Source organism: Sorex fumeus, unplaced genomic scaffold (assembly GCF_029834395.1).
Source record: "Sorex fumeus unplaced genomic scaffold, SorFum_2.1 ptg000007l, whole genome shotgun sequence".
Classification (NCBI taxonomy): Eukaryota; Metazoa; Chordata; class Mammalia; order Eulipotyphla; family Soricidae; genus Sorex; species Sorex fumeus.
The window spans coordinates 62,382,896-62,407,500 of NW_026606064.1; the positions used below are offsets into that span (position 1 = coordinate 62,382,896).

The 24,605-nt window shown below is 36.6% G+C and overlaps 1 protein-coding gene across 1 annotated transcript in view; it reads right to left on the bottom strand.

Annotated features, from left to right (window-relative positions):
* Positions 1–24,605, bottom strand: part of GPR158 (G protein-coupled receptor 158) — a 346,381-nt gene that overhangs the window by 120,345 nt on the left and 201,431 nt on the right. The window contains exon 4 of the mRNA XM_056131077.1: positions 11,198–11,421. Within this exon, the coding sequence (XP_055987052.1) occupies positions 11,198–11,421 (224 nt within the window). The remainder of the gene's footprint in view (positions 1–11,197; positions 11,422–24,605) is intronic.

The window sequence follows — 24,605 nt, forward strand, 5'->3', positions numbered from 1 at the left end:
TATTCAGGGTCTTTGAAGCACAGTTAAAATTTTTCTGTTTTGGGGGGGCTGGAGCAATAGTACAGGATTTTAGGGTGCTTGTCTTGAATGCTTCAGAGCCCTGGTTTGATTCCCAGAACCACATATGGTCTCCTGAGCCCTGCCAGGAGTGATCCTTGAGCTCTGAGCATGGCTGGGTGTGGCCCCCCCAAATTCTGTTGTTTTGTAAGAACTCACTGACTTCAAATTTAATTGACAAATTCAATCTTCAACCAAAGGCATGGAATTAGTTTTATAGGTTTACAGAGGAAAATTTAAGTTGTTCCTTGTACTGTCTTCTTACAAGCATCACCCCTATAATACAATAGAATTTTTAAAATTTTTTTTATTTAAAATAATAACATGTTCAATCAAACTTCAGTCAGAATGGATATTCTGGGCATGGATAAACCTTATTTAACTAAATTTAACTAAATGTACTCATAATTCAACTTCCCTGGAAGAACAGTACAATTATAAGATATGGATTCCCATATCATCTCATGTGTCTTAATATGAACAGCAAATGTTTCATTTTAAAACATAAAAATTCTATTACTTTTCCAGTATACATATACAACAGGTATGTATCTAGATACTTCTTAAACTTTGAGTCACAACCCAAGATGGGGTCATGCAAAACAATTTAAAAGTTGACTAAAAAGTAAACTTCTCTTTGATTTATTATTAGTAAATGATCTGTTTTATATGCCTGTTTAATATATCATATACCCAGGGCCATATAAAAAATATTTGGGGACCTGGAGTGATAGCACAGCGGGTAGGGCATTTGCCTTGCACGCGGCTGACCTGGGTTTGATTCCCGTCATCCCATATGGTTCCCCCAAGCACTGCCAGGAGTAATTGCTGAGTGCAGAGCCAGGAGTAACCCCTGAGCATCGCCAGGTGTGACCCAAAAAAGCAAAATAAAAAATATTTGGGTGTAAAAGGGACATGATCAGAAAAGGTTTAGAAAACCCGGTCCAGATGACAGGATCTGACATTACTTATTGTGATTATGTTTGTCAATTCATGGAAAAGTCTGATATAAGTAAAAGAAGTCTTTCTAATAAGCCTAAATGATACGCAGTCCCAAATGAAAAACAACACATTTTGCTGAAACCGGACTAAAGAATATTTTCACCAATACAAGTCTTATCAGATAAAACAAGGACCAACTCTCAGCTCTTAGTCTACAATTCTTCCTTAATCATGGGTTTCCAACTCCCTCCAACCCCCCCCTCGCCCCCCCCGCCACACACACACCTGATGTCTCATAGAGAGAAGAGTGGCCTTCTCTTCACTAGGCTCAGGGGCAAATGAACCCGCTTTCATTAGAGCCCTTCTAGAAGAGTACCTTTGATCACCAGCCTATGTCATGTTCTAAGGCACAGCATAACACTCAACAGAAATATGGGAAAGCTGCCATCCAGTCTTGCCAGGAACTGCAACCTCAAATTTTTGTCCTATCTTTAAGCAGCGAACACCTTTAGATGGCTGAGTAAAGAGCAATTATATTTACAACAGTTTATGTGAAGAACTTGCAGCTTCCCACGGTATTGGATCTAGTATGGCAAGTAGATTTCATAGAACCCACTTAGAGCATGTGCTTGATTAGAACTGTTCTAGGTTTGGTTGCGAATGAAAACACAAAGATGGCAATGATTCTGTCATGCTCTTATAGTGGAGGCAAGCATTCTGCGCACCGACCAAGTCTTATCAGATAAACTGGAAAAAAATCCCTGCATTAATATCAACCTGTTAATAAAAAAGCGTGTTGCCAACCCATATTTGGGAAACCCTTACAGAAATGATTTGCCTCTGATATTTAAGCATTAAAAATTTTGTACACACTGTCACTGTCACTGTCTTCCCGTTGTTCATTGATTTGCTCGAGCGGACCCAGTAATGTCTCGATCGTGAGACTTGTTGTTACTGTGTTTGGCATATTGAATACACCACGGGTAGCTTGCCAGGCTTTGCCGAGCGGGCGAGATACTCTCGGTAGCTTGCTGGGCTCTCTGAGAGGGGCGGAGGAATCCAACCCAGCTGTGTCAGGCTGGCTGCGCACAAGGCAAATGCCCTACCACTGTGCTATCGCTCCAGCCCTTTGTACACACAAAGGAACATTAATAGAAAAAAAATGGAAATTTTCCTATTTCCTGTAAGGATGCTAATTACTCACTATATTTAATAATATTTTCTCTATAAGAACCCAAAGAGAAGTTTCTTTCAGGACTTGATGTTTGTCATAAGGACAATAACTTGTTTTGCCTTCTCTTAGCACTTTTGCTAGATAACTATGGAAAAAAATTTTCCCCTAGCACTGGGACAGTACAGTTGCAAGACAAGAATCTATTTCATATTTTAACCTCACTCCTGATTTCAGCTATATTTTCTATCCTTATTTTCACTTAACCTCAATTTGCTTATGTTTTTAAACTTCCAGATGTTTCTATTATGCATGCTGAAATAAGCACTGTAGCACTGTCCTCCCATTGTTTATCAATTTGCTTGAGCAGGCACCAGTAACCTCTCCACTGTGAGACTTGTTATATTGAATATGCCATGGGGAACTTGCCAGGCTCTGCCGAGAGGGCAGGATACTCTTGGTAGCCTGCTGGGCTTTCCGAGAGGGACGGAGGAATCGAACCCGGGTCGGCCGCGTGCAAGGCAAATACCCTAACCACTGTGATATCACTCCAGTCCAACTACTCCTGGGAACTCAGATAAAACATAAATAGACAAATATCCCGAATGAACTGTGTTACTTTGAGCAATCTCTTAAAGACTGGGTTTTCTTTTCTGTAAAACCTGAGGATGTTCCATAATACTTCCAAAATGCTGTCATATTTCTAAAAAAAAAAAAACCCAGGAAAGTAGTTGTTACTAATTTATTAATTTGTCCACATTATCGACTTTTAAACTGTTACTATTGCAATTAACAAGGAAGTTTGCCCTAATTCTTAATATCCATAGTTGAAAGTCATTAGAGATTTATGTAATTCTCATTTTGAGGGTGGTAGCTGAACTTAAATGTTCCTAGAACAATCAATGATAAAAGAAAAACGGGTAACTAAATGATATTTTAGTTGCACACTTAACCATTCAAAAAGGACAAAAGATCACACCTGAAGAAGTGTACAGTGAATGCTTTCAGAAGATGATTATCAGCATAGGAATATTAATGCAATTTAAAATATGTATATGAATCAGTACTTGCAGAGTTTTGGCATTTTAAATATATTTTAATAGAGTGAAACTTTCCTGCTTACAGTTTAATATTCCTTCTATTCCTTCTTATAATCAGAATGTAGCCCAAGATAAAAGAACCTGTAATACATGTTTTTGTTCATTTCTGATATATAAAAAACCTATCAGAATTCAATTAGAAAATTTTTTAGTCACAAAAGAATTTATTTCCTAGAATTCCACTGAAGAATTCAACTTTGTAGGACTCCTTCCCCTCAAAAAAGCCCCAAGGTCAAGAAAGTCCCTTGGGTAAAACAAATGTATCTTAGTTCAGACTCTGAGGACAACAAAAGTGATCCTAGACAATAATATAATGAGACTACCATTATTTTAATACTAGTTAAGTTTAGATAATTAGGGCTGCAAAGGTGCCCAGGCAGGAATAGAACAACAATCACTGATTTCAATGTTATACATGAACAGTGCTTGCTTATTGCTTATCAACCTATTGCCACAATTATATGAAGATTTCAGTCTTTGCTCTTAATTTTCCTGCTACTCTTAATATGCCTGCTAATATCACTTGATCACTTGATATCCCATTACTCACTGATTTGCTCAAGCGGGCGCCAGTAATGTCTCCATTCCTTCCTTTTGTGTTCTAACATAGCCCAATGGCATGTGCTTGTTCTAGGAACACGAAGAGCCTCAAATCGATCATTCAGGGTTTTGACAAAGAAGTCTGATCATCTCGTAGGTGGGCAGCCATGCGATCTTTTGACGTCCCATGGAATCCAATCGGTAATGGCTCTAGTCCAGCAGTCGTCTCCAAATCTCATTATGTGTCCAGCCCATCTGATTTTCGACATCTTGGCAAACAAGACAGCATCCCTGATACTTGTGTTGACGGAGGTCAGAACTCCGGATTCTTTCTCTCATTTGAGTGAAGCATGATACTCCAAGCATAGCTCTTTCTATTCCTCTTTGAGAGACCCAAATAGCATTCTCATCCTGTTTTCGTAGGGCCCAGGTCTCTGAGGCGTATGTTAATGCAGGCAGAACAGTGGAATCGAAAAGATGTGCTCAGACCTGGAGGTTCTTCATTCTCTTAGTTATTTCTTTGACGCTCTTGAAGGCATTCCAAGCCACTCTCTTCCTCCTGCGCAACTCAGGTGCAAGGTCATTCATTTTGTTGACTTCTCGACCTAGGTACACATGACTGTTGCATTCGGAGAGGTCATTCAGTTGAGAGTGAATGGAATGTCAGGAACAAGACTGTTTCTCATGAACATTGTCTTCGTGAGATTCAGCTGTAATCCGACCTTTCCACACTCATGGTTGAAGTTGGTCAGCATTTGTGTTGCTTGGCTGATGTTTGGTGTTATTAGAACAACATCATCAGCAAAGTGGATGTGGTGTAGTTGCCAACCATGTATCTTTACTCCCATTCCTTCCCATTCCAGTCGTAGCATGACGTTCTCGAAGGTGGCATTGAAGAGTTTCGGTGAAATAGTATCACCCTGCCAACCCCTCTCTTGACATCGATGATTAATTCTTTGTACAATGGTGAGATCCTGGTAGTGAATCCATAATACAGCTAAGATTATGGAAGAATACAGCTAAGATTATCCTGGTAGTGAATCCATAATACAGCCAAGATTATGGAAGATCTTGATGTATTGAGTTTGAATGCCCGGATTGGCTAGGGCTTCAATGACCGCTTCTGTCTCAACAGAATCAAAGGCCTTCCTTAAATGAATGGACGACAGACAGTACAGCATATTGAACTCCCGAGAAACCTCAATGAGCTTGGTTATCGTGTGGATATGGTCGATGGTGCTGAATCCTTTGGGGAACCCAGCCTGCTTGCACGGTTGTCCTTCATCTAGTGTTCTGCCAATCCTATTCAGGATGACTTGAGTGAACAGCTTGTAGACGACAGAAAATAGGCAATTTGGGCGATAGTTGCCAATGTCGTGGATCTCTCTTCTTGTATAGTAGTATGTCCCGCTGGTTTTCCATTGGGACAGAACCTTGCATTCAGACAGGTAGCATGTGAAGAGCTGAGCCAGTGTATTGATGAGTACTGACGGTAGGTTCTTCAGGTATTCAGGTCTGACCTTGTCTGAGCCAGGTGCTCTTTGTTTCTTTACCGACGAGATGGTGTGTCGGATTTCAGAAGGGAGAACGTTGGAAACAACATATCCATCCTGCGGAATTTGGTATGTGGGCAGGTGGACGTGGCTATTAAAGAGATCTGAGTAGAAGTCATGAATAATCTTCTTCATTGCCCTTCTGGAAGATGTGATTGATCCACCAGGACGACAGAGGGCAGTCATCTTGGTCTTGTAGTTGGTGAAGGACAGGCGGGCATTATGAATGCTTTTCCTGGCTTCTGCCACATCTACCAGCATTGCTGCTCTTCTCTCTTTGAGGTCTTCCTTGATCACTTCTCTGCACTGCTTTGCAAGCTCAGATGTTCGCTTGTGGTTGCCTGAGGCATGCGCCAAGCCATGTTGGCAAATAAGCTTAAGAGTTTTCGAAGACAGGCTTTTTTTTTGTGGTTATCTCTATCTTGGCGTTCCTCACACAATCATGGAGGTGCTGAACCAGTCGATCATATTCCTCGTAAATGTTGTCAATGAGGGCATCTTCCTATGTTGCCACAACAGAGCCAAAGAGCTCCCAGTAGGTGGTCGTTCTGGGAGTTCTCTTCTTAAACTTTGCAGCCTTTTCTCCTCACTCTGTGAAGTAGAATTTTGCACAAAGGAGATGGTGGTCCGATCCCGTTTGGTAATACTTGATGCTAATATAAACAATGGCATATGTGCCTAGAGAAAGATAGCCAGGGTGAGGGAGCAGAAGTTGTATGCAATAAATGGCCAACTTAACCTTTTATTAGGCTTGTAGAGCTTAGCTTGCAACCTGGACAAGTTATGGTATCTGTTTAATTCTCTGCAACCCAAACTCTGATGGCCAGGAGAGAAGGTGTTGGTTCTCCCACTGAATAGACAGCTTTAAGGAGTGATCACCCACACTACTTCAAATATGCAGGGATATATTTTTCTATGTATTATCCTCAAAACTATTTTAAATATCATACTTGTCTCCTAACATGGAAATCATAGATGACTTATTAATTTTATAAAGACATCTAACATAACAAGAGATTAATGAGATAATGAATTATCTCATTAACTCTTCATGAATGATCCCATTAACTACTTTAAAATTTTATAACAGCTTTTTTGAGATATAGTTCATATACTTTACTATTCTTCCTTTCAGAGTGGATTTCATTGGATTTTTAGTATAGCGACAGACTTGCCCAACCAATATCATAATCTAATTTTAGAACATTTTCTTCACCCTTGCAAAGAAACCCTGAATTTATTAGCAATCATCCCCTATTATTCCCTCATCCTATTCTCTAGAAACTTCTAAACTAATTCTTGTCTCTAAGAATTTTTTTATTATGTACATTTCATATAAACATAATCATGATCTTTTATGATATATTTTATTTTGCTTATCATGTTTTTCAAGGTTTATTCATTATATAAAAATATGTTAATACTTTGCTTATTTATTGTGGTTGACAAATGATACTTCATTGTATTAATATGCTGTATTTTATTTATCTACTCTTTTTTTAATTTTTGGCTTTTTGAATCATACCCAGCGATGCACAGGGATTACTCCTGGCTCTGCACTCAGGAATTACTCCTGGCGGTGGTGAGGGGACTATATGGGAATTGAACCCGGGTCGGCCACGTGCAAGGTGAACACCCTACCCGCTGTGCTATCACTCCAGCCCCTATTTATTCTTAAATTGACGAGCATGTAGGCTGTTTTAACATTAGGGTTTTAATGATATATTACTATGAACATCCAAATATATTCTAGTGCAGATGTATGCTTTATCCTCGGTATACGCCCAGACATGGGATCACTGGGTTTAATGATACAGCTATACTTAACTTTGTGAGGGACAGCCAAATTTTTAAAAGGCAGTTATAACATTTTACATTCACAATAGCAGTGAATCAGTCTTTTAATTTCTCCATGGCCTTAATGACACTTGGTAGTGGCTTTATTTTTTATAATTTATGCAACGTAATGCAATAATAAGTTGGTATTTAATATGAAGTTACTTGCATTTTCCTAGGTTAGGAAATAACATACTAATGTTATGAGCATCTTTTCATATATATTGACCAATATATATTTTCTTTGCATAAATGCCTATTCAAACTCTGCCCATTTTTATTTGGGTAGTTTATTAGTTCACTATAAGTGTTGTTAATATATCCTCGATACTAGTGTGATTAAAAATTATTGTCTGACATTTTATGGGTATCTTTTACTGTCTTGATGATAAGATTTTATACAAAAATAGTTTTGGGTATATTTTTTCCGGACAATTTTTGCTTTGTTATTCTTAGTAAAAATCAGTGCTAAGTCTTCTGGTTTATTAGCTGGTATTTTAAGAGTACTGAGTCACAAAGGAAATGACATAAAGGTTCTCATTGAATTAAAGTAGCTCAGAAACCATGGAAAACAAAAAGATTTTAATTTTGATGAAATTCAATTTGTTCAATATTTTCTTTCTTTTTTTATGCTTTTGTATCTAAGAAACCATGCTAACTTCACAATAAGGTGGTGAAAATTTACGGGTATGTTTTCTTCTATGAAAAGCTTAGTCTTGATTTTTTTTCTTTTTGGATTACACCCAGCGATGCACAGGAGTTACTCCTGGCTATGCACTCAGGAATTACTCCTGGTGGTGCTCAGGGGATCATATGGGATGCTGGGAATCGAACCTGGTTTGGCCACATGCAAGGCAAATGCCCTGCTCCCTGTGCTATTGCTCCAGCTCCTTAGTCTTGATTTTTATATCTAGGTATATGATCAATTTTTAATTTTTGTATATGTTGTATAAACCACATTTAATAGAGGACAAAACTAAGTAAAGTGGAGCTTAACAATTTTCACAAATCGTCACAGTATCTAATGGGCTGACAGAGAGTTCATTATTAAACATTCCAGATCTTGGGTTTGCAAACTAACACTTACATTACACATAATCTAATGATACAGAACAAACCAATCCTCCATATTAAGTATAATATAATTATATATAGTAATTATAATATAATTACATAGAGTAAATAGAATCAACATAATTCATATTTAATTTGTAAATTAAATTAAATAAACCATAAAATTAAATTAAAAGATATTGTGTCTACAAAGTTAGAAACTATTCTTATATATTTCAACTAGGTTCTTTTCTAAAAATAAACGTATATTGCAAGATTTTGTAGATTATATTTCCTTACACATTATAAGAATGTAATGGCAAAGAATGTAATGGGAAACTCTTAAGGAAAATATCAATATTACCTAAAAGGGATTTTCAGGTTCTGTTTTATGCAAAGAAATCTTGCAAAAGGAAACCTGTTAACTTTAAAAAGTAAAGTCAACATCTACATAGTGTTTAAATATGCTCTCTACAGGAGAATAGCTTGCTGCTTTATAATTTCTTTTGACAGGTGAAATCAGGAGAGAAAATTTCACTAGACATTTTTTCCCTTCACATAAGATAAAGTTCACTGATTTCATTAATAAGTCATTTCCTTAAAATATCCATTTCCTTATATACCACTATGACACATTCTCTGAAAACTGAATCTGAAAATGAAGTAATGCCTAATTTACCTATTTCAACTATAAAGTTTGTTTCTATAATTTTACCAGGTGACATGTAAAGATGTTTATTTTTGTGATTTCTCAGTAAAGCAGGATTGTGTATGAGCGTCCAAAGAAATTTAAAAGTGTTAATGTTAATAACTCTGGAAACGTTAATAACTCTGGAAATGTTAAGTATTATAACCAAAGGTTAAGACACTGGTTTGGCAAAACTTTTTTTTATAGCCAATATAATATTCACAACCCATCAAATATCACTAACTTCATTTGGCAATTATAATGGTTAAAACAACTAAAACTTAATATAGAATTATATGCTAACTACTATGTAAAAAAGTACATTCTAGAGATTTTAGAACATCATTTGTTTGGGTTCTTTGGGGAAAGGAGCTTCCCACCAGTGTTGAGTGCCACTAGGATTACACCTGGCAGCGTGCGGAGAGCCATGTCAGGAAGTACTTACGCCTTCTGAGATACCTCCCTGGCCCTTGTAAGCAATTATTAAATTGACCTTTTAATCTATCTGTTCTACCAACTGCAGGTTTCCAAAATAACAATCATCTATATTTAGTCAACCATGATTAGACATTTTCTATCTCCATTTGCCTGATACTTTACTAAATATACAAGTTAACACATAATTTGTTACAAAAGATAAGTATTGGTTAAATAAAGAACAACTTGTTTATGCACGTTCTTGCTGACGTAAAGCTTTATTTTAGAGAATAGAAAGAGCTATGCTTGGTATATCACGTTTCACTCAAATGAGAGAAAAAATCCAGAGTTCCGACATTCATCGACGATCAAGAATCAGGGATGCTGTCTCATTTGCCACGGTGTCAAAAATCAGATGGGCTGGTCACGTAATGAGATTTAAAGATGACCGCTGGACTAGAGCTGTTACTGACTGGATTCCACGGGATGTCAAAAGACCGCGTGGCCGCCCACCTACCAGATGGCCAGACTTCTTCATCAAGATCATGAAGGATCGGTTTGAGGCTCTTCATGTTCCCAGAGCGAACAGATGGCATTGGGCTACACTAGCACGCGACAGGGACAAATGGAGACGTTACTGACGCCCGCTCGAGCAAATCGACGACTAACGGGAAGTTAAGTGATTAAGTGATTAAGTTGTATGATTTTGTTAATCAAACTATTTAAAATAACTGCTGAAGTCTATAACCATAACATAATGGATACATTTTCTTAGTGATTTATTAAACTTTATAATAGGTGCTATTCAGAGATTGCTTTCTTTTTATTCATTTCTAATGGGAACACTTTAGTTTTTAATGAGCTCCATCATCCAAATCAATCTGTATAAGTCAGATCACATGAAGGGGTTATTTGAATTTAGGAAAAAGTAGAAAGTGGACTTTCACAAATAAGTTTTTGAAAGCAACGGGAGCACAGATTCTGACACAATTCTGGGTATATTTCATTGACTGTCTGACCAATGAAGACAGTTTCACAGAAAGCTTTGCCCTGAACATGTTAGCATTTCATCTACTACTGACTAAGAAGCATAAAATTGCTCATTCTTTTCTGATTTCTTAAAGTAGAACCAGAGGAAAGGTTCTCTCAAAAACCATATGATCTCTATGCAGGGACACTAGCATCCTGGGACACTACTGCAAGATCAAATGCAAGGCCATGAATAAATTCATTCTTCAGAGTATAATGTACTCAAAAAGAGCTAAGTATATTGACCGTCCTCAAATATGACTAGAAAGCAAAAATGAAACTAAAAGAAAAACAAGCAACTGAAAACTAAATATGAGAACATTAACAATATATTGGGTACAGGCAGAGTAAGTTTCTTTAGAGACCAAAGAGATAATGTAAAAGATAATTTGTTAAGGCAATGAAGTACTTGACTTTAAGCTGGATGAAAAGAAAAACATCTTGTAGGGGAAAATGTTATAATAAAGTTTTAGATTGAGGGCCAGAAAAATAGTACAGCAAGTAAGCACTTGCCTTGCATGAGGCCGACAAAGTTCAATCCCCTGAGCACCATGTGATTCCTGAGCAGAGCCAGTAGTAACCCATGAGCACAATGGTTGTAGCCCAAAAACAAAATAAAAAATCAATTTTTACATTTACATTAATCGTACTTCTTCTGGAAAGGTAAAGAATATAATCACATTTTACTCTGGATTAGATTATAAAAGACTTCTGCTTAGTAGAGAAACACCAGGGTTCGGGAAAGCTTGCTTAAAGAGAGAAGTTACTTTCCAATGAAAAGGAAGATTATAACCAGGGTACCTGGGTTTACCTTTGCTTTGCGAAAGTGGTAGACCACTAGCATGCTCACGAAGTCCAGCAGCATACACAGGGCTTGGAAGGAGATGATAGCAAGTCGCAAGTACTTATCCTCTTGGACAAAACAGGGGCTGTCATCAACACAGTAGGGGCAGCCCTCTCTGCAGGGCAGGCAGACATAGGCTTCTTCAGCAGCATCTTTTGAACTTTCTGCAAAATGGTGATCCGACCCCCTTCCTGAAAGGGCCAAGTAAAACCAGAGTGTCATTGCACCTCTGAGGTAAGTCAAACTGAGTACAGGTAATATACATGGACACATCTTCATTTTTCCTTCCATTTATTAAAAGCCTCTTGGCAACCTTCCTGCTAGAAGAAAGAGTTCCTTTCCTTTACACATAGAACCCCTTTAATCTCTATGATTTAAAAAAAAACATCATTCAGAGTGATTGAGGAAAATAGCAAAAATGAAATAAGGCTCTTCAAAGGCAGGGAAGACTTTATAAATTTTTCATAAAATTATCTACCAATCACCAACTGTTACTCCTGATGGGGCACAAATCAGATTTCATCAGTATTTGTTCAAGAGTTAAACAGAAGGAAGGATAAAAACGTTGTGTCTTTCCTGAATCAAGTAAATACACCCAATGCTTTTGGAACTTCTTGACCTAAATGACACTGAATCCAAAATGAGACTCTGATTGCTCCTTAATTCAGCAGGGATCTCATCTACCAAGTTCATTAGGTCTAAATTGGATAAAATGGTACTTAATCGACAGTTGTTCACTGCAACTGCCTAATGATGGTGCATCCTCTACCCAGAGCACAATCCATACTTAGAGGCTATCATGTAATTTCCCACTTTGCATACCCATAGGACTTTTCCACACTACTAACTAAATGCTTCTATTGATCCTCCCTTTAATTTTAGATTTTTCTGTCTCAGTTATCAGTCTTAACTCTGAAGCCTAATACACACCTTTACTCTTTCTCTGTAACTGTTGATCTTGGCATTTACAAATATCTCAATGAATAACATGCTTAAAAAAGCAAAAATATGCAAGGAAAAATCTCTTTCCAGCTCTGAACTCAAAATGAAAGACATCAGTGAACATACATTCGGTTATCCAACACAACCTCAGAGTCCAATACATAAAAAACTACCTTTGATTAACTGAATTTGAGAGGAAAGCTGGTGTGGTTTAATAATTTTCAATAACAATTAGAAGCAAAAATATTTATTACTTTAAACTCTTGTGAAAGTTACCAATCATTCTAAAGTGTACTTTTTGTTTTCCCTCTTCAATAAACATAGTAGCTAAATATAATAAAATATTTTTATGATTCAGGATATATTGCTAAATAAGAGTCATCATTGTGTCACACAGTGAAAATATATGAATTTTAATGGCATGCAAATGTGGATCCCACACCTTGTCAGCTCTGAAAAATTAGATAAGTCAACTGATTAATCTGGGCATAGTTTACTTACTTATAGGGGAAAATTTTATGCAATTAAAATGAAGTAAGCAATTTCTGAAATTTATTCTCCGCTTAATAAAACAGTTGGTTCTCTTCTTTCCTCCTTTCTCTACATTATGCTAAAAAGATATTTTTCCCTCTCTAAACCAATTTTTGCAATTACCTATTTTTCCCAATTATATCCTCCTAATCAGGAATGTTTTTGTTGTTCAAGTAAATCAATGTTCTTTCATAGTGATCACAATGTCCCCAATTCTGTCATACTAGGAAATCTGAGTTACTTGTTTACACTCAACCTATTGAAGCAGAGAGTGGGAGGTAGGATTCAGGAACACAAGAACCTCGGACAGGTCTGTAGAATAGTCCATTACTGATTTACAATGTACTCATCTATTATTCTCTTCACCAACCTATTATTCGGAGAGCCACACCAATATAGACAACTCCTCATGACTAATTCATTCTGTTTCAATTCACTTATTTTCCTGATGTTCTGTGTCCTTACAAGTATATTTGCTTGTGTTCTTTGACTCTGCTTACTGTTAGAATTCTACAAATCTGTAGGCTGTACCCAAATTAACTCTGAGCCATATCTTGGTATCTCCCCCAAGTATACCCTCCCCAACTATTTTGAAAAGATTACACTTAGATGTTCATTGTGGCACTATTCACAATAGCCAAGATCTGGAAACAGCACAAATGCTCAGAAACAGATGAGTAGATAAAGAAACTGCAGCATAAACACACAATGGAATACTATTGAGCTCTAAGAAAAAATGAAAGTCACTGTCATTCATTGTTACATGGATGAAAGAAGATAGTATCATGGTTAATGAAGTCAGTTAGAAGGGGAGGGATGAATAAGGAATGATCTTTCTCTTGAAGTCATGAGACTTATAAGTGGATAGATACGGAGAGTATCATACTAAGTGAAATGAGTCAGAAAGAGATGGACAGACGTAGAAAGACTGCACTCATTCGTGGAGTATAAAATAACATAACATAACGTGAGACTGACACATAAGGACGGTAGACACAAGGGCCAGGAAGATTGCTTCATAGTTTGAAGTCTGCCTCATGGGTGGGGGGAGAAGGCAGCTGGAATAGAGAAGAGATCACTAAGAAAATTAAGTTTTGAAGGATAGGTCAGGATAGGAGATGTTTGCTGAATGTAGATAAAGGACTAAAAGTGATGGCCTCTCGGTATCTGTGTTGCAAACCATAATGCCCAAAATGAGAGAGACAGTATGTGGGAAATAGTCTGCCATGGAGGCAGAGGGAGGATGAGAAGGAGGAAGTATACCGGGGAGATTGGTGTAGAGAATGTACACTGGTGGAGGGATAGGTGTTTGAACATTGTATGATTCTAACTCAAACATGAAAGCTTGTAACTATCTCACGGTGATTCAATAAAATAAAATAAAATAAAATAAAATAAAATAAAATAAAATAAAAACAGAATGATCTCTCTCATATGTGCCGTATAAAGAAAATACAGTAAGGAAATCAAAAGCAGCCAGTGGTAGCAGTCCTTAAGAGTTGGTTTGCAGAACTGAGTTTGCCAAAGGAGTGCTTTGGGGCTATGAAAGATGACCTGGGGAGAGTAGTGGAGGAAAGAGGACACTGGGAATGAGTGTGTTGTTGGAACAGTATATGCCTGAACAGTACTGTTAATAACATTACAAACCATAATATGAAAATAAAATTTGAAAAAAATTATAAAGGGCAGCTATTTGATGTCTTTATTTTCCAGTATAGATTAAAATGGGCAAAAAAAATTATTTGGCCATAAAAATAATCAGGAGTGCCGGACACACTAAAGACAGAAGTCCCTAATACTGCATTACTTTACTCAGGAAGAACTGAAGTAATAAATAGCTACTTGTGTTAATAATAAATAACAATAAATAAAAATAATAAATAAGTATACGTGTTGAAAGAACAATAGGTTGACATAAGGCAAGGAACTGACAACCCCCTAAACCATTCACTGTTCTCAGAAAAATGCAATAGTAAATGATGTTATTAGGTGAATATTTTGGTGTTCACAGAAAAAAAGCAATTCTTTAGGATTTAAATTTTGATCACATTTTATTCTTTGTGCTCAAAGGTATTATAAGATTAACTCACAAATACCCAATAATGAAATGCTATGATGAGAAATTTCCTCTTTAGTAATTGCCTTAACTTTATCTGGGTCCAAAACAAAAGTACAGAAGGTTCGATAAGGGACACAAAATAGTAAAATGGAGAAAAAGGTTAAACTTTTTATTACAAAAGCTAAGGATAAAAAGCAACTAAAAGTAAATATAGAACCTTCCACATTCAGTATTTTTTTTGTAAGACTCAAAGCATAAACAACCTTCTAGTCCCAAAAATATTTTCATATAAATTTATACTTGAAGTTCTATAACTAGTATGGTAGAAATCATATTAACTAAAAATGATACATCTACTGAATGATACTTTAATCTTATGATGGCTTAAAATTTTAATTTCCTGAAACAGGGGCCAGAATTTATATATCTTTTTATATAATTAGCACCACAGCATTATGTATTAATATGTATATATTCATAGATGTAATACTCAGCCAGTAATTGATAATTATGAAAATTCTGAAAGAATAAGTTAACTGATACAAATGTATAGTTGAAATGTTTATATATATATAACTGAAAATTCATATACATAGTTGCAAATAACACAACTGTATTATTTATCTTCATTGGAAATAACACAACATAGTCTTCATGTTTCCAAATTACTAATCCTTAAGAATGTATTTTAAATGATATTTTTAATATGATAGAAATTCTCAAGCTATGGTAAGAAAATAAACTATTAAGTGATTACAAAGATACTTTGAAACTTATGAGAAAAAATGTTTAGCCTAATCTGGGATGATAATTTAGTTTGGAAATTTCACTTGTCAGTTTAATATATAACACCCAATTTTTTGACTGATGTTTGAAAATAAATAAACACATGAAGGTTTTCTTAGAAAAGAAATACTCCCTGAAGACAAACTAACCATTCATAGAGCTATTTGCTCTGGCAATAGCAGCTTTTACGTCCTTCAGGTGGGTGACTAAGTAGGGTGCCTTGAATTGAGGTACAAAGGACACTGAGTAATTTTTACAGTAGCATTTCAGGACATTCAGAGAATCTAAAATAACCATAAGTAAGTGTAAGCCTGTCAAAATGAGCAATGACAACTTGTGAGTTCTGTTAACTTATTTACTTACCTCAATTTTACTACATTATATCAGGAAAACACGAAACCTCTGAACTTTCTTTTATTCAGGTATGGTTTTATATTCATGAATTTTACTCAATGGATTCCTATGTAGCTATTAATTACATTAAAATATATGTCTGACATTTAGAATAATTAAAACCGGAGGGTTTTTTTAGAAAGAATATAGCTAAGAACCCTTGCATAAGAACTTTAAACTAAGAAGAACCAAATGACCAAACGATTTTCAAATGACTTTTTAAATTTTATATTCTATACATTCCAAAGTTTCTTTAATTACTATGTAATACATTTTTATAAGAACCACTTCTAATGGTCCTTGGGGTCTGGAGGGTCACAGCCAGGAATGCTTGAAAGGGTCATGCTGAGCCAGGGATCAAACTCTAGGCCTCACATATGCTACACACATGAGCTACCACATGTGCTAACCCCCCTGCTCAAAGGTTACCCAGTATTTTAATAAAATCAGAAATATTTTTAAAAATCCACATACCTCTAGTAATGTGTCTCTCCAGATAGCAAAATGATTGGGGGATCAGGAAGATAGTGAGGGTTAAGGTGCATGCACTGCATGCAAGAGAGTCTGTGTAAATCCCTAGCACCACATTGTCTCCCAAATATCCCTGTATAGAGCCCCAGAGGACTCCATGCTTCTGGGGTGTCCCTGGATGTCCCTGGCAACACCAGGCCTGAAAAGCAATGCAGCATGCTCAGGCCCCTGCATGGAGTCATTTGGCCCAGTTGGATGAGAATAGCTGGGAATTAACTGTGTTTTGTTCCTACAAATTAAAACATGTTTGAAAATCAGATGTTTTTAGATTTTAATTTTGATATAATTTGAAATTTCAAAAAGCCTATAAGAATAATACAAAGAAATTCCCTGTATTCTTTATCAATTATTTATTTCCTACTCTATTTATTACTCATTCTATTCATATTTATAAATTTCTATGCATACTATTTTTCAGAATCACTTGAGAATAAATTAGAGACTGTAAATTCCTTTAAACATAAGTTCAGTTTCCATATTCTAGGACAAGAGTATTCTCATAAAAAAGCATGTTACAATTATCAAAGTTGGTCAATTTAATGTTGTTACAAAATTGTTACTTAATAAATAGCTAATATTAAAATTCCATTAATTCTTAAAGTAATATCCTTTGTAGCTATTTTTTCCAGGATAAAATCTGGTATCATGTGTTGTGTTTAATTGCCACATCTCTAGACTTTGATCAAGAAAATAAAGACAATTTTTTTCGTCTTCCAAAATACTTCGTAAGTTTGTGGCTTATATTTTGTCATATAAGATTTCTGTTTCATAAACTACGAATTAGCAATTTTTTAAAATGTACCACATAACATACAGCTCTTGAAAAATTTCTAAATTAAATATAATAAATATGAACTTATGTTGCTTTAAAAATTATAGTGCCAACAGTCTTCTAATTTTGTGAGGTATTACAATTTATAATGGGCTAGAACAATAGCACAGCAGGTAGGGTGTTTGCCTTGCACGCGGCCAACCTGGGATAGATTCCTCATCCCTCTTGGAGAGTCCGGCAAGCTATCAAGAGCATCTCGCCCGCATGGCAAAGCCTAGCAAGCTCCCCGTGATGTATTCAATATGCCAAAAACAGTGACAACAAGTCTCACAATTTGTTGTGAGATGTTACTGGTGCCTGCTTGAGTAAATCTATGAACAACGGAGGACAGTGCTACAGTTCAGTGCTACAATTTATAATACTACTTAAGTTGTTGTTTTACCATTGCAATCCTGCTACATAAATGCTTAAACCACTGTTTTAAGATCCCTTACACCACACACACACACACACACACACACACACACACACACACACCATTATTCCATGGATCTTTCCTCCTCCCTTCACTGGCATCCTCAATTTCCAGTTCTATTGTTCATGACTGGGTTTGTTCGCTTTGGACATTGTCCCTTTCTTTGTTCCATTAGAGTCTGCAGATGAGGGAGACCATCTGCCATTTATCTTTTGCATACTGACTCATTTCACTTATGTTATCCTCCAATTCCATTCAACTTGTAGCAAACTGCGAATCTGTATCTTTTCTCACAGTCCCATAGCATGCCATTAAGTATATATACCACACTTTCTTTACCCATTTATTTCTTGTTGGGCACTTGGGTTGCTTCCAGATCTTGGTTATTGTAACTAGTGCTAAGATGAATAGAGAAACACATATCTTTTAGGAATAATATTTTTGTGTTCTTACTGAGGAGCGGAGTCATTGAGACATAGGGAAGTTGAATTTGTGATAATTTAAGAGGTTGACAACCATTTTCCAAAGAGGTTAAATCATGCAACAGTCTCAACAGAAGTGAATGAGAATTAGAAGTGAATGAGAATTATTTTTTCATTATATGTCAACCAGCACTTATTGTTCTCATCTTTTTCACAGAGACCACTCTGGCTGGTGTGAAGTGATCTCTAGTGGCCATTTTAATTTAAATCTCCTTGATATTCAATGATGACAGACACAGTTTCATGTATCTACTGGAGATTTTTATGGCTTTTTTTTTTTGCTTTTTGGGTCACACCTGGCGATGCACAGGAGTTAGTCCTGGTTCATGCACTCAGGATTCACTCCTGGCGGTGCTCAGGGGACCATATGGGATGCTGAGAATCAAACTTGGGTCGGCCACATGCAAGGCAAACGCCCTACCTGTTGTGCTATTGCTCCAGCCCCTTTTATGGATTTTTTGAGGAAATGTCTGTTCATCTTCTACTCCTACTTCTTGATAGAACAGTTTGGTTATTTTTGTTGAGCTTTGAGAGTGCCTTATATATACAGGAAATTAGCCCTCTGTCTGATGCACTGTGTGCAAATACTTTCTCCCAACCAGTAGGGTGTCATTTCACTTCCTTCCTTCCTTCCTTCCTTCCTTCCTTCCTTCCTTCCTTCCTTCCTTCCTTCCTTCTTTCCTTCCCTCCCTCCCTCCCTCCCTCCCTCCCTCCCTCCCTCCCTCCCTCCCTCCCTCCCTTCTTTCTTTCTTCCGCTCATGTATGGCACAAAGTACTCAGTCATGAGTCACTCCTGGTTGTGCTTAGGGATCAAAACACTGAGTTTATAAGTCAAAAAAAAAAGAATGAGTAGAAGAGAATAATGGATATGAGGCAGGAATTTTATATTTCAGACCTTTAAAAATTATGTAAAGATGTCACTATAGTATTTAGGATTTTGCTGATTAAAAAACTTGAGTATGAATAGAAAAGAATGTATTCATGAAAGCACAAACCATACTTCAAAATTGGAGTGTTTGAATAAAATTATGCCCAGTTTTGACCAGGTAAAATCCAGAATTCTTGCATTTGTTTTAATTTATTACTCTCTCCAGTGGGTTGGAGCAATAGCACAGCAGTAGGATGTTTGCCTTGCATGAGGCTGGCCTGGCCGACCTGAGTTCAATTCCTCTGCCCCTCTCGGAGAGCCTGGCAAGCTACCAAGAGTATCTTGCCCACACGGCAAAACCTGGCAAGCTACCCGTGACGTATTCGATATGCCAAACACAGTAACACAAGTCTCACGATGGAGATGTTACTGGTGCCTGTTTGAGCAAATCGATGAACAACAGGAGGACAGTGCTACATTGCTACTATCTATAGTGAGTTGTCCTTTATGCAAGACTGCTCTCGTGTGTTTTTTGAGGGGCATACTTCATGGTGTTCATGTTGTTCCAGGATTTGAACCATTGTCACCACCACAACCACATTCAAGGCAAATGCCTTAATTTTTGTGTTGTCTCTCTAGCCACTGGTCTTATTTGTTGTTTGTTTTGTAATATGTCTGGGAAGATGTTGAGACATATCCCAGAAGCCTTCAGTTTTTCATTTTTGTACCTACTTCTTTTCTCTGGTTCCAATTATGTCTGACACAGTAGTCAGTCATATTTTTTCACATATATAAATAAACAAAGATGCCAGTTTAACTAGACAAACCAGTCATAGGTCCCTTCTTGGAGATAATGTGGCTCTGAATTATAGGAACTGGTTGTGGTAGAGAAAGGTAAGACTTGAAACTCTGTAAAACCATCTTCATATGCCCCTTCATCACATTCCTCTAATCCTCCTCCTTCTATTTCACAGGTATTGGAGAAAAAGATGAATTACAGACAATGAACACAATTCATCCAGAAGTAACAAAGAATCAAGTCAGTCAGATATTGAGAGTTCAGCATTAGCTCGAGGTACAAATATTGCTTGTCTAAAATCATTATTAAAGTAAACATCTCTTTCCTTTCACTAAACACATTTGCTTTTCCATTAGAACTGGAGAGAACATAGTCATCAATCAATGAATTTGGAGTTAAAATGCTGCAATGAACTAACCATGGGAAGATATATGTGTTGTTTATTATTTCATTTGTTTAAGATGATAATGCAATCTGCCTCTGTTTTTCAGCTTGATAAAATCACATTTAAAAATTAAGTGAAAAACAGTACTTACACATGAGTAACTCCAATGCATTCAGGGGAGTTGAGTAAACATGATTCAATTTTATATCTTTGCAGAGAGAACAGTTAACTAACTGTGGTTATACTTAGACTATAATGTTTTAAAGATTTCTTTTGTTAAGGCATGAGTGTATATTTGCGTATTGTAAAATAAGGATTAGCAAATACACTTACATTTATACTATAAATGACTGTCAAAATAAAATGAAAATGTAGCTTTCTGTGAAACTTAAAATTTCTACTTGTTCATTATAAATAAAATTGGAATTGAATGTTTTCCTCTAGTTCTATATTTTAATCTGTATTTTCTCTTATTCATTGTCTCCAAGAGTTTAATATCTTACAAGTGACTATAGGGACATTTTTACTCAGAAAAACATACCACCATAGAAAGGTCCTGAAAAGGGTCTAATTAATTGGGAAATTAACACAAATAGGATATTTTGTTCATAGAAAATAAAATTCTCAGTATATAAATACTGTAAATAAAAAAAATAAACTCCCTCTCATTTTTCCTCTCAGTCTTGTGATGTCAGATGTTATCTCCTTTACTCCTCACATCTACCATGGGGACATATTTTACTATTCAGGTTTTACAAATAACAGAATACATTTTCAGGATGTAGTAGAAATTTGTACACGTTAATGGGCATAACATTAAACCTGTGTGAATCAATCTCAGCTTAATGCATAAATTCTAAGCAGATTAAAAATTGTTCCAAGTCAATTGTATGATATTGTGAACAATTTTCTCTGGAAAACCTGTGACCTACTATAAATACTTAGAGGAAAGATTGAGTAAGAAACAAGTTGAATTTTTACATTTTTCTTACTGCAATAACAAATTACAACAAACAAGAGTGTTAAAGCAAAACACATATTATATTTTCAATAAAATATAAGATCTTGTATGAAATATTTATTCATACATGTATGTGGCTACCAAGAGTATCTCGCCCGCATGGCAGAGCCTGGCAAGCTACCCGTGACGTATTTGATATGCCAAACACAGTAACAAGTGTCACAATGGAGACGTTACTGGGCCCGTTCGAGCAAATCGATGAACAACGGGAGGACCGTGACCGTGACCATCTGTGGCTCAAAAGTTTTTATGTGCATCTCACTTGGCTAAAATCAAGAAGTCAGTAGGACTGTCCTTTCTAGATGACTTGGGGTTGGGGGCAGAGGGCATCTGATACCATTTTAATATCTTTTCCAGATTCTTGAGGTCACTTACATTCCTTGGCTTGCAGATACACTTCTCAATCTCAAAGTTATTAATGCAGCAATTTCTCTTACCCTTCCTATATTCTCACTTCTGTTTTTGACCAATCTGCCTTAGAACTCATGTGATTAGACTGGGTTCACCTAGATTATCCAGAATATCGCTTCACCTTAACATCCATAAAGCAAGCACACCTACAGAGTCCATTTTCTGCCCCACGAGGTATACATTCACATTTCTGGATATGAGAGGCATCATTCGCCTGTGACATTAAGCTAATGTGAGAATGAAAGTGCCAAATTTCTCACCAGAGTTTTTCTAATATTTTGGGGCAAAAGGGTAAAGATGATTATCAACTTAAATCGATCTTTAATTAGAATTCTATAAAATAAAATGGCAAATTAATAAAAATAAGTGGAAATCTCATCAAGTGAAACCTCTTCCAATTCATAGGGGTAAAGAAAGATCTTTAGAAAACTAACATTACATTTCAGAGTAGATCCCACTTTCAGAACAAATCAAGCTGGAAAACCCTACAATTTGGAAGCAGATTTCTCTTCTATAGAGTGAAGCACTGGCTAAAAGAAAGAGATAAAAATTTGCAGAATAAATGTGGATAAGGGATAAGAAGAATAAACACAAGCATTCAAATAAAAATTATAAAGATAATGGTATTTTGAGAAGTTATTATGTGCTGATCATATTATAATTTTAAATGCATTACCATATCTAATCTAATAATCCTATATTTTCTTATGCTATCCCAATATTATGTGTGACATAAGTGGAAATTGAGGAAGTTAAATAATTTATCATAGTACAAGTAAGTAGAACCAGAATTCAAATCTAAATCAAATTTATTATAAATATTATTATTTTAATTAAGGTGATAAATTATAATAGGAATTCAGCTCTAAGTAGAAGTTTAGCCAGGGATGTCCTAGATAGCATGAACTATGCCCCACTAGTGAAAAAGGGCAGTGAAGACAATAAGGTAAAGACAATTAACAACATTCCAAGAAGAATAAGACACATAGAGTGATAGACCCTAGACACACAACCTTTATTAAAAGAAAAATATAAAAAATGTAAAATTAGAAAAATAAAAGAAAGAGACAAGACATAGGCAAAGGCAATTAGGTGGAGAATCTTTCTACTTACTGCTGGAGTAAAACATTATGGTTAAGTTTTTACAATACAGCAAAAGTATATCAGACACAAGGCTGATGTCAAAATAAGAGCAAGTGTAATGATGCCAACTTTAAGCATATGATGTTCAAACTTTTTCAATCTGTTCCAAGTTTGAATTTGGAAGACTGACATTAGACTTCAGTCTCCAGAAGGCCAAGTACTTCCCGCCATGAAGTAAAGAAGCGAAAGAGAGGGGCTGGAGTGATAGTACAGTGGGTAGGGTGTTTGCCTTGCATGCAGCTGACCTGGGTTTGATTCCCAGCATCCCATATGATCCCCTGAGCATGGCCAGGAGTAGTTACTCCTGAGTGCAGAGCCAGGAGTAACTCTTGTGCATAGCCGGGTGTGACGCAAAAAGCAGAAGCAGAAGCAGAAGCAGAAGCAGAAGCAGAAGCAGAAGCAGAAGCAGAAGCAGAAGCAGAAGAAGAAGAAGAAGAAGAAGAAGAAGAAGAAGAAGAAGAAGAAGAAGAAGAAGAGAAAAAAAGCAATATCCATGTGTAACAAAAAGACTGTTAAAATGGAGATAGACCAGTCTTGCTTAACAGTTTGCTTAAGATCAGCATCCCTTTCATTTTTTTATTAGTGAAAAACCATGAGGTACAGTTATAGACATATAAATTTTTGTGCTTGGGTTTCAGTTATACAACGATCGAGTACCCATCCCTGACCAGTGCCCATTCTCCACCACCAATGTCCCAGTGTCTCTCCCACCCCCTTCTCCCCCCAACACCACCCCACCTCTGTGGCAGGGCATTCCCTTTTGTTCTATATCTCCTTTTAGGTGCTGTGGTTTGCAAAAGAGGCATTGAGTGGCAATCATGTTCAGTTTATAGCCCACTTTCAGCATTCATCTGTCATCCTGGAAGGATCTTCCCAACACCCTTTAATTGATGCTCCCTTCTCTATCTGAGCTGCCCTTTCCTTCAGCATATGCAGCTGGCCTTCAAACCATGGAGTGAAACTCCTGGTACTTATCTCGGCTATTCCTGGGTGTTAGTCTCCTACTTGTTACTTTATATTCCCCAGATAAATACAATCTTTCTATATCTGTCCCTCTCTGCGGACTCATTTCACTTAGCATGATACTTTCCATGTAGTAACACTTGTATGTAAATTTCATGACTTCTGTTTTCTAACAGCTGCATAGTACTCCATAGTGTGGATGTACCAAAGTTTCTTTAACCAGTTATCTGTTCTCGGGCAATCCAGTTTTTCCCAGGTTTTGGCTATTGTAAACAGTGCAGCAATGAACATAGAAGTGCAGATGTCATTTTGACTGTTCTTTTTTGCCGCTCGGTGATATATTCCCAGGAGTGGAATTGCTGGGTCAAATGGGAGCTCAATTTCTGATTTTATGAGAATTGTCCATAAAGTTTTCCAAAAGGGCTGAACTAGTGTGCAATCCCACCAGCAGTGAAGGAGGGTCCCTTTCTCGCCACATCTGTGCCAACACAGGTTGCTTTTGTTCTTTTGGATGTGGGCCAGTCTCTGTGGTGTGAGATGATATCTCATTGTTGTTATGATATACATTTCCCTGATGATTAATGATGTAGAGCATTTTGCCTGTGCCTTTTTCCATTCAGATTTCTTCTTTGAGAAAGTTTCTGTTCATTTTGTCACCCATTTATTGATGGGGTTGGAAGTTTTCTTCTTGTGGACTTCAACCAGTGCTTTGTATATCCTTGATATCAACCCCTTGTCAGATGGGTATTGGGCAAATATCCTTTCTGAATTCTGTAGACTGTCTTTGATTCTTGGTCACTGTTTCTTTTGAGGT